At 36.3% G+C, this 12388-nt stretch overlaps 1 protein-coding gene across 1 annotated transcript in view; it reads left to right on the plus strand.

Moving 5' to 3' along the window:
* Positions 1–12388, plus strand: part of Stacl (SH3 and cysteine-rich domain-containing protein) — a 263899-nt gene that overhangs the window by 132291 nt on the left and 119220 nt on the right. Inside the window, exons 7-8 of the mRNA XM_074095440.1 lie at positions 2460–2624; positions 8353–8433. Of these exons, the coding sequence (XP_073951541.1) occupies positions 2460–2624; positions 8353–8433 (246 nt within the window). The remainder of the gene's footprint in view (positions 1–2459; positions 2625–8352; positions 8434–12388) is intronic.

Genomic DNA, 12388 nt, shown 5'->3' on the forward strand with positions numbered 1-12388 from the left:
TCATTGTGGCGTTAATTTAGCGACACACTATAAACTGTTACGAGAGTTGTAAGCAATAACTGGCTTTATGTGTCACGGCCTATAAGTTTAAATTAACCATGATCCCATACGGAAACATTAAAATGGACCGTGGACACACCTTCGGTGTTTTGCCAAGAGCGTTGCGGACACGTGGACGCGATAAAATGTGCGCCGGAGCACCTGTCCGATCATTAACCTAGTAGTGATTCATGAAAGCTGCTAAAGCTGTGTAATATGGGACTGTTAACATCCCACTCTTGCGCTCGTAATAATCAACACCTGTGGTAGGTACTATGAACAAATAAATATTATGGGACACTTGACACCAAACCTAGCCTCAAACTAAGCAAAGCTTGTACTGTGGTACTATGCACTACATAATAATAGTAATTTATTCGGTAACCATTGCGTATTACAGTCGAGTTCATAAACTTGTGAGAAAAAATTGGATCGAAAATATCTGAACACGCTTCTACGCCGTTAACAATAAATAGAGTCGTGCAACATAGTTTTACTATAGTACATATTATTATACAGGGCATCACTAAACAAACGGGTCCAGAATATTTTACCCAATCGTTAGATAGTTCCAAATGAACACCCCTGCATAGATGTTTCATCGGAATTTTCACTCAAGATGATGTCACCTTTGACGTATTTATTACGAGTAGGTAAAAAAATATAAATGTTGGCGTAGTGTGGGTACTCTTATCAGCCGCCCGGGGCGGAAGAATTTTTTCTCAAACATGCTGTGTAATGTTTATGTTGTGTTCTATAAAATAGGCTGCAAAATAAACTGCAAGACAACAGACTTTTGTTTCAATGCAAAACGTCAAATATCCACGATAAAGGCCATTGTACACGACTTGAAATTAATAATCTGAATTTCTATGGTTCATTTATTAGTTACTGAATAAATTCACAGGACTATGAATATGCTATATGTAAATAATATATATAAATATTGCCGACGCGTTTTACGTCAAATTACAGTTTAATTTACATAATAAAGTATTAATGTAGCTGATTAAATAGGCTGCAGTTCGTGTATATGGCCGGCAGCGAGAGACTAATCTGCATCAAATTTCATGCTCATGAGTCGGAACTTTCATCATTGTTTAAAGCAATGTATTGTAGCTTTCACTATTTTTGACTCTTAAACTCACTCTTTGTCGGTTTCTGATTGCTTCTCTCACCCACTGACTGGTAGACTGGTAGAGATTCCTTAAAGGGATAAGTCCGCCTTTGTACTGTACAAGCATCTATAAGTTTTGTCAGTTGTATTTTTCTTTATTTTCTTTTATACAGTAAAAAGTTTACATACATACAAACATGGCTCGCGAGAGGTTAAACAATACTATTTCTATAATTTTGTGCATTTGCTAACTCTGTTAGCCGTTTAAATTCAAATAACCGTGCCCCTTCTTTTCCCATAAAAATATTTAAATTTACAAAAGACCTATTCCCCTGTAATAAATTCATGAGAGTTTCTGTGTCCGTTAGTTGGCGCTGGTGTCGTGAGGTCAGCTTTTCTTTAAGAGCGTTTATACCGGTTGAGCTGGCAACGTTGCATTTTTATTAGTTTTCTCGATTATACCATAAAAATTGAATGAAAATTGATCATGTTGTCTGATAGAACACTTCTTAATATATAAGTTAATGTGTACTCCAATAATTATTCGTTAGAGACTTTTATTGTCTTTAAAAACCGGTCATAAACATTAATTGGTTTTCAAGGAATATAAAAGTCAATCACGAATAATTATTGGAGTAGACACATTAACTTGTTCTATCAGACAACGTTATTAATTTTCATTCAATTTTTATGGAATAATCGAGAAAAACTAACAAAAATGCAACGTTGCCAGCTCAGCAGGTTTGGCACGCTTGCCATGTTTATTTATTTGTTTGCTTGGGTCAAATCTTAGAAGCTAAATTTGACCCACCTCCAGTGGTTCGATTGACTTGAAATTTGGCATACTTATGTAAATCTAGTGACAATACAATAATCTGCGGAACTCCTCAACGGTTAATGGCATCGACATGAAATTTGGTACTTTTTTTTATTCGACTGGATGGCAAACGAGCAAGTGGGTCTCCTGATAAATAAATAATATAACCTTTCACCGGCTGTCTTACTCTCCACGCCGAAACACAACACACACACAGAAATACATACATACATACATACGGAAATGTAGCTTGGGTGACAATGCAAGTACAGTGAACAAAAACTACAGTCCGCAAAAAAGCTTGTATTAAGAAATGTATTTTTAGCAAAAACTTATTTTGTTACCTTTGTGATTACTTGTATAACTAGCCAATCGCAAGCATCCTAACGCCATCTAACGAAATTTCGCCTTTTTTGTATTGACTTTAAAATTATTTTTGTGTGTTGACTATGTTTTTAATAGCTTAAATCTAACTGTATTCCACAGAGTCGGCAAGAGTATCGTGCGGCGTTTCTTCACTACTGTAACAGCGCGAGTCCCAGTGCACTTGCTACGTACTACGACTCGCATAACACTTACGTGCAACAGTTGACAGCTACTAACGCCATGCTGGATCAGTATCACAAGCACACGCTGCCTACTATACTGCAGGTAACGGTTTACAGGTGCGACCAAACCGCTGCTTAAAAAACGGTGACGGCACGGAATCGCAGTGACGCACCGTATGCGCGCGCACCGTTTTTATCGCATGCTCTCCACACCGCTGCTTAAAATACGGAATCGCAGTGACGTGCCGTAAACGTCAGGACTTTACCGAACAAGTCTTGTCTTTTACGGCTCATCACTGCGATTTCGCACCGTTTGCGTATTTTAAGCAGCGGTGTGGAAAGCATGCAAAAAAACGGTGCGCATACGGTGCGATTCCGTGCGGTCACCGTTTTTTAAGCAGCGGTTTGGTCTTAACTTAATATGTAGAAATGTATTTATTACACTAAGGGCCTTTTCACTACTTATTAAGAAAAAAGTGACAGATATCAGTGATCCCATTTCTGTTTGTTTTGCTCGAATAAACAGAGGCGGCAGGACATATAACCCTCATCAGGCGCTAAGAATGAATTGCAGCAACTCACTTTATTTTTTTGCTGACGTAATCGAAAGTAGTACTCTCAAAATAATTCTATAGCAATAATTGAATAACTTTGAACGAGCAATTCTTTTATTTTTATTTATTTCGGAAATCTCGGAATCTGCTTTAATCTTTTCGATGAACATTATGAAGGTTTTCGGGGACGAACAATGGGGAATGTCTGAAAAATTTACAAACGCTTGAAACTTTTTTATCGATAGGAATAACCTTTCTAATTAACAGAAAAAATATCAGATTTTTAAGTCATCATCATCATCATCATCATCATGTCAGCCGAAAGACGTCCACTGCTGGACATAGGCCTCCCCAAGGCTCTCCACTCAGACCGGTCTTGAGCTTTTCGCATCCACTGCGATCCCGCGATCTTAACCAGGTCGTCGCTCCATCTTGTTGGAGGCCTATCGAGGCCTTGTCTCCCGGTCCGCGGACGCCATTCGAGAACCTTTTGACCCCATCGGCCATCAGTCCTGCGAGCAATGTGCCCCGCCCGCCAGATTTTTAAGTGGCATCAATTAATTTTAAAAAAAGAAAGAGCTTTCTTTACCACCAAATTACGACAGTCCGGTCGTTTACGGGTTGTTTCATAGTCCAGAAAAAAAAACGTTTAAAAGAATTTATGTTTCTTTGACTCGATCGTTTGACGGGTGACACTCTTTACCGGCTCGGATAATACCGATATGGATATACCGACCCTGTTTTTCATCTACACACCCATAGAAGCTCATGTCAGTTTCTATGGGCGTGTACTCTAGTGTCGGTAAAATAGTTGATTGGCCCAAATTTATAAATTTATATCGGGACCTGAGAGGACTCTCATTGAATCTGAAAGTTTATGCGCTGAGGAGACGATGGGTACCACATCGTTTGAAGAACTAAATTGTTTTCAAGGGCCGTAGAGGTGAGTTCGCAGACAAGGTGAACTTGGGGGCACATTTCGGAGATCACTGCTGCGAAAACATGAGTGTGTTAAAATGGTGAAAACCTCTTTTAAATTTGTAATACCAGGAAAGTAGCAAAAATTACATCTCTAATTATTTTTTCACTTGGATTAGAGAAAATCGTCGTCTAAGACCAAGGAAATTGCTATTTATAACTAGCTGTTAACCTAGCTAATAGAAGTTTATACATAAGTTGCTGTTACCCGCGATTCCGTCCGCGTAGAAGTATGAAAAATAGTTTACGTCCTATTCTCAGCCCTACCGAATATACACAAAAAATCATAGAAATCGGTCAAGCCGTTTCGGAGGAGTTTGGTCACAAACATTGTGACATGAGAATTTTATATTACATGTAAACTTACTCTGTTTTTAAAAGTTTTTTTTGTAATTCATATTTTATAACTAAATTAATAAAACTAGACATTTTTTTGTGGCAAGACCTTTTGTATTGGCTATGTTCTGGCAATAATCATATTTTAATTTGAATTTGAGTTTAATAAATTATAGTAAACATAGAAATGCCAGAAAAATAAAAGCTTGAAGCTAAATGATTTTTTTCTTTGTTGCTACATACTTAATTTCCTTGCAATCGAAAAGAAAAGTAGAGTGTCTCCCTTAAATACCTACCCATTTTGCTCTCAACCCTGTCAACCTTCACCTGCAGCTCGGGCGAAAGCGAATCAGGTAAAAAGACGTATTTTATGCAATTGCTTATAATTTACTATTTTCAACTAGCCGAAACGAGTAGCGTAGCAGCACACTGATACCAAATTCATGCATATAATGTGATTGAGACTACTGGGGTATGGTCACATCCCTTTGTTTCGCATTAGACATATTCGTAAACTATAAGTTGCTACTATAGTATCTTAGTGTCTAAATACTCGCTAGATCCATCGATGTTTAACCTGCTAAGAAATTGTATTTTAATTTGTAAATAATACCAAATTATACGCTTTCATAATTTAATAAGTACTTACCTACCTACATCAAACTAAATCGTAAAAACGGATTAAAATTATCTCTGTTTCCGTTCTGTCTAATTTTACTTCAGACAAGAAAGAAGAGTCAATTTTGTTCAATCCATAGCTTTATGTCTAACCAATGAGTGATAGGGAAAATAATGACATCAATCGCAAAGTCGCTGGAATTTTATCCGATAAGAATTCGCTTTTAGTATGAGTATATCGAGCTGTCAAATTTACCGCCCATGAACTTCACTGCTATATCAATATTACATAAGTAAATATACCGAATGCTTACATAAAAGTATTTTTCTTATTATTCAAATATAAGTATTTATCGTTTGACCTTTCAGAGTAACTCGCCTTTGTATCGAACCAGTAGGTGAGGTAGGTACCTACCTACTTGATTTATAAAACCTTCAAAGACCAATATAATTTGAGTAGGTACTTTTTGTAACAAAAAGAATCAGTGTTAAAAGAAAAAGTTATTACGTACTTATCGATTAAGGAAGTTCTTATTTATTATTCTACTAGCTTTATCCCGCGGCTTTGCTCCCTTTGAAAAACTAATGAATTGCCTAGAGTTCTCTATCCTATGGGAATTTTAGAAATCTTCAGGGAAGGTGCTTACTAAATTAAGTCTCTATTTCAAGTTTTTTTTCGGATTTCTCATTTTAAAACAAAGGCATTGTTATACCAACTAAAAATTCGTTCTAGGAAAATACTGCTAAATAATACTTATTTAGTATCACCCCTCTTGAAAAAAATAGCTTGGAAAAACTATTGCTTAGACATATATAATTATACAAATCTTCATAAACTAAAATGAACCCACTTTAGTATAAATTACATATTAAACGCTTGTAAACTTTGAAATGTTTACACAATGAACTTACGTTTCAGTGAGCAAGTTTGAGCACGAACATTTTCAGCAAATATCTTTCTTTAGAGATCCACTTAAAATTTGCACCTACACTTTACAGTACAATCAATATACGTGTGTGTTTGTCTGGTTAACTGGTAGGTCTTCTGACTTGCAAATTTACTAGGGATAAACTGAATTGGAGATGTTTTTGTTAGCAGACTTTACTGTAAACAAAAAAAAATAAACACAATAATGTAAAATGAACTAAAATATATTTTTTTCTCACCCGCGACCTCATTGATATGGACCTCGGCAAAGTAACGCCTGATTCAATAAATAATAAAAGTAATCCCTCATATTTTTTTAATATGTAGGAATCGTGACTTTTAGTAGTATCGATAGATGGTGCCTCACGCCACTTTTGCTGAATGCAAGCGATCAGTTTATTCCAGTGGGTTGATCGGGAACTCTGTGGTGAAATTGGATATTTAGCACACTCGGGGCGGTTTGTCAGGAGATGTGGATTCAAATTCCGGCTAGCTCACATGAAAAATATTTAAAAAAAACTATGTTCGACATGATTAAAGGGCCCATTAGACACATACAGAATGAAAATATGACAGAAACTTAGGCGAATACTTCTCATAAGACTTCTTAATCCTGAGGTAATAGTAAAAAGTAAACACATGACAATAAAGCGGGTACTTCTGATATAATATTAAATTCTCGAGTCAAAAATGTTTGTGACCAAACTGCTTCGAAACGGCTTGACCGGTTTTTATGATTTTTTTTGTGTATATTCGGTAGATCTGAGAATAGGATGTAAACTATTTTTCATACCTACTTCTACGCGGACGAAGTCGCGTGCAACAGCTAGTTATTCAATTTATTCGGCAGTTGTAATTAAATTACAAAGATGAATAAATTTTGATCGCGACTTAATTTTATCATCATCATCTCGACAAAAATACGTCCCACTGCTATATACAGGCCTCCTCTCAGTAGCGTGAGCCGTAGTTCATACGCGGGTTAAGTCCCTAAGCCGATTGTATTTTTATCATAGAAAGTATTATTCGTAGTACAAGCTTTGTTTATTTCAGAGTCTATAATATATAAGGATAAAAATAGTTAGCATTATTGATGATAGCAATACAGATTGACCCAATGAATATATCAAAGGTAATTTCAAAACATGACTCGTCATAAAACTCATTTAACGGTCACAATCAAATTTCCGTTCATAAATCAATCAATTGAAACGTACCTGTCACAGCTCGCTGCCGTTATTCAGAAATGAGTATTCAATCTAAGTTTGTAAACTCCGCTTTTGTGTAGTCCCCATCCAACTCTCGCGGACATCTATCTACAGACCGAAATGAAACCAACCCTCAAACGAAACGAGGTCGATTAGGGCTGTAATTCCCGTGACACTTGAAAGAGATATATTCGCTTAGCTAACGAAAATAGAATGGAGCTGGGTAAATATATACTCTGGAATAAGTCAAATGGCTCTCTAGAGCCCGCGTGACGTTTTGTGTGGCTGCCTCAGATAACTAAATCTATTACTTATAGTGCCGTTATTGGTTCAAAATGAAATCAGCTCCTATATACCTACACAGGCCGAAATTCGAACTACATATCGTGACATTCCGCTGACGGTAATTGTATTTAACAGAGTAGTAAAAAAGACGGTAGGATACAAACTTCAAATTTCGAATTAACCCCCCGTTGCATCCGTGGAGCAGCCCTATGAGCCGAGTTCTAGCCTTTCATGAGGTTCGTACTCAACGTACAGCCGAACTAAGCCTGATTTTCATTAGAATACAGACAAGTAGTGCAGATAATATGATTCTGTAGATTAATTTCATGTATAAACTAAACCTCTCTTCAGTCGCATTATAACAGCCTTGATCACGATTTCATGTTTTCACTTCATTAAGCTCCTGTTTTGCTTTATGCTTGAATAGGCACTAGATTTATTTTTAAGAGCTTCTATTCAAGAAGCTTTTATGTAACTTACAATGTTCGTATGTAAATTGTCGTCAAATCTTGCAAATCGATTTCACCCACTGCCAGTGATCGGATTGACTTGTAATTTGGTGTGGATGTGTAGTTTGAATGACGATGCAAATTTGGTTATGGAATGTTTTTCAGTATATCGGAATAAAGTCCTAAAATTGCAAGCGTATCTACGATGTAATCTGTTACAATTCCTATGGGATTTTTTGCGAAATCCCGGAATTTTAATTCAACTGCTAAACCCGTATTGCATATACGAGAATGATATATGAGAATCTGTAGGTAAACATGACAATCCAATGAATTGAGAAATCTATAGACACGGGCCTAAAGTATTGTTGGTTTTACGCGTGCAAAACCGCACGGGAGTATTAAGCGTAGTGCTTATGCACAAGGTTGTTATTGTCGCAGCATTGTTGTTAAATATTATATCTCGCTGTTTCAGGACCTGGAGGAAATATTGACGGACGTGACGGCGGCTGTCAGCGAAGCTATTTGCCAAGAAGGGGGAATTATCACGGATAAGGTGAGTTGTTTTTTGTAGCAGCCGCGGTCGGCAGGTGTCGTTTCGTTTTATCTGGTCTATAAAAACTCTCTCTCTCTCTCTCTCTCTCTCTCTCTCTATCTTTCTGGTCTGGTTTAAAATTGAAAATTGCACGATAACGATGGAAGCCTCTTGATTAAATTTTAAAGAGAAAGGGAACTTTACCGTAAAACGTACTTTTGTTACAAATCTAAAATTACACACACCATGTTTTCCACATCAGTCTACATCTTATATACATGACGTCCCGAAATTGTTTGTGCTAATTTATTTTATAAAGAAAAAAAACGTATTTTTTTTATAAAAATTTATTTTTGAAGTTTGTGGTTATAAGAAACTGTATAAAACGTATCGATGGATGCGCTGTGTAGCGGAATTTCGCAGATGACAGGTGTCACTTTATCGCGGCATTAAAAGTCTTAATAGTGCTAAGGGTGGGGCACATCGGAAATTAAACTACGCAATTCCCCTTGCGTGGCGCTACCTTAAAACATTTTTTTTTCTTATACAGGAATACAGGATGTCTGTGATCATGGAACCATAAATACGTGGTTCGATCCTACTCAAATAACTTGAATTTAGATAATTTATTGGTTTAGTCGTTAAATTAGTGTATCAGACATGGCAGTATTATCGCTGTCTCATGCCTTTAAATAATATGACATTTGCAAATGACATCTCGTAAAGAGAAACGTTTCGATGCGCCGTCCATTTTGTTTTGTATTGCACACATTGAAAGTAACATTTAATCTGTATGAAAAAAACTGGGCATGCTTTTTAGAAGTTGCAGAACAAAAGTATTTCCATTATGCGAGTAGAATAGAACCATGCATTTAAAACCCCATTGTCAGAGACACCCTATACAAGTAAACTATATAAGTACCTACGTGCTGACGTTGCATTTTTGTTAGTTTTTCTCGATTATTCCATAATAATTGAATGAAAGTTAAAAATGTGGTCTGATAGAACTCTTCTTAATATACAGCGTGTATTTTTGATACTACATCAAACTTTAAGGGTAGTTAGTGAAGGCCCTAATAATCACATTTTATAATGTTTTAGTAAAAAAAATGACATTATTTTCCTTACAAAAATAATCAGCACGCAATGTATCACTACGTGATACTGCTTTTTTTTTATTCAAAACATCGCATTTGTTGACGTGACAACTGTCACAGAAAGTTTCTCTCTCGTATCAAATTGTTGAAATTATTATACGCATTACATTGCTGCTCGAAAATATTTCAAAAAATAGTTACGCTCTGGTAGTTAACTTTAAATTAACAATTTGTTATGATTCGGTTCACATCACTTAAATCTTTGCCTGGTTACAGTTTGAAGTAGTATCAAAAATACACGCTGTATAAGGTAATGTGTCTACTCCAATAATTATTTGTGATAGACTTTTATATTCCTTAAAAAACGAATTAATGTTTATTAACGGTTTTAAAGAATATAAAAGTCCATTACGAATAATTATTGGAGTAGACACATTGACTTCTATTAAGAAGAGTTCTATCAGACCACACATTTTTAACTTTCATTCAATTTTTATGGAATAATCGAGAAAAACTAACATAAATACAACGTTTCCAGCTCAGCAGGTATAAACGCTCTTAACGATGTCACTTAGGTATCTACTAAAAGTTTCTTAAACTGATAAGTACAAAGCTAATAGTAGACCACGTCACACGCAGACAGACACGTATGCAGGTGGTAGGACCTTGCGCAAGGTCCGCCTGGATTGCTACCACCATCTTGCTCGCTTATACTGTTGTGTTTCGGCGTGGAGAGTAAGACAGCCGGTGAAATTACTGGCACTTGAGGTATCCCATTTTAGACCTCTAGGTCGGCAACGCATCTGCAATACCCCTGGTGTTGCAGATGTTTATGGGCAGTGGTGATCTCTTACCACCAGGAGACCCACTTGCTCGTTGGCCATCCAGTCGAATAAAAAAAAAGACCGGAGGTTTGTATTCACTTATTTACTTGCTCAAATAGTACTAAAATTACGTATCGACAGTGCGCTGCATGTGAATGATAATGTCGAGGGAATTTTAGCATGCCATCTTTATCCTTTACATAGTAGGTATAAATCAGTCGCTTCCCACCGTCTGTATATACGCTTAGATCTTTTAAACTTACGCAAAGGATTTTTCATCTCTCTTGTTCGGAAAGTTTTTTTTTAATGGGTAGATAAGCCGGGTGGAAAGTTGCGTTTTCATCTCTAGGGTGGAAATTTTTTTTTTAAATTTTCGATTATCCACGGAGTTGAAGAAATTGAGTTACGTCAATGACACATTTTTTTTCACGTTTTCGGCATGGCCATCTCTAGATGCACGTCGTGACCAAGGAGCTTATAGTATACAACACTGGAGGTTGAACGTCACAACATATTCCATCTCTTTCTTTAGCTAGTTAAGAAAGAGATGGAAGTCTTCGTGACATGTGAAAGAAAGTGATGGATTATATAAATAAGTAATAAAGGTCAAACTTTTTCGTTCGGCGTTCAACCTAGTTTTGTTGGTCGGACCAACTTGATTTTTTTTAGTCAGGTTGGCAAGTGGCCTGTCGAAAAGGTACCGTTAGAGGTGAATATAATTAAATTCAATTTATTATTATTCTCATTTTTTGTAGTATTTTACTTTCCTCACAGTCGAAATGAAAAGTAGAATGTCTAACTCGGGCGAAATTACCATTTCCCTCGAACTATTGGCGCTCTCACTTTGTTCGAGCGCCAAAATATCTCGGGTGAAATGGGTCATTTCCCACCCTTGTTATCAATCTACTATTTAACGTTTTCACTTTCAGTTACTTAAGATAAGTAGCTTTTTAATGAAGCTTTGTGTATACTATATAACTAGTGAAGCGCCCTTCGCACGGTGTAGTTTTAGAAAGGCAGGCGAAAAATCTGAAGTGCCTCTGATTATAGGCATTCTTTATTTTTTCATAGTTACTTACGTGCGAATTCGGGGCCCATTTTGCCAGTGAAAATCGCGAAAATTTACATTATAATATAGTTTGTTTGTAAATGTGAGTTTTGTTAGCAGAGGTGAAAAATATAATTTTAATAACAACTTGTCATTTGCCTGCCTTTTCACATGCCTGTTCGGTGAAATATTATTCCTTTTTTACCAAAAAACCGTTTGGTTTCCCAACTCTCAATTTTCTCCGAAATCAACATTTTTTCTCGGTGTATTTTCTTATGATTTTATTTGTTACAGTAAGTTAGGTTAGATTGTTTTACGAAGTTCGAGAAAATAAAGTTTCAGAGAAAATTGTGGTCGGGAAATGAAACAACTTCGCACGCGTAAACTATTCGATCTGGTAGGCTGGTAGTTAGTACAATTGAAATTCTAGGGTTTTATAAAAATCCCCTGGGAAATCCCAAAATTTAACAACTTTTACAACATTTCATGACTCTAAGCCCAGCGGTTGAAATTTCAAGATTTTGTCCCTATCCCGTAAGAATACATGGACAGGGATATTTTCGGAAATAATTCCGATCCGCATTAGCGATCCTTCAAATAGCAACCTACTGTGTTAAAAATAAAGTTGTGTTAAATACTTGTGATGTATACATATCATTTAATAATATTGTAAATCTGTTTAAAAAAAATGTATACCCTCGTGAGTTTCTTGCCGGATCTTCTCAACAGAGGTTTTTCCGAACCGGTGGTAGATTTTTTTTTGACATTCATAAGTGCTTGTTATAGCCTAAATTGAATAAAGATATTTTGACTTTGACTTTGACTTTGAATATCGGAATAAAAGTAGCCTATGTGTTATTCCAGACGTCAAGCTACCTACGTACAAATTTCATGACTAAGCCCAGCGGTTGTTATTTCGAGAATTTATCCCTGTCCGTGGGAATATCGGGAAAAAAAAGTAGGCTGTGTGACGTCCAGCTATCTACATACAAATCTCATCTAACTAT

Source organism: Choristoneura fumiferana, chromosome 12 (assembly GCF_025370935.1).
Source record: "Choristoneura fumiferana chromosome 12, NRCan_CFum_1, whole genome shotgun sequence".
Classification (NCBI taxonomy): Eukaryota; Metazoa; Arthropoda; class Insecta; order Lepidoptera; family Tortricidae; genus Choristoneura; species Choristoneura fumiferana.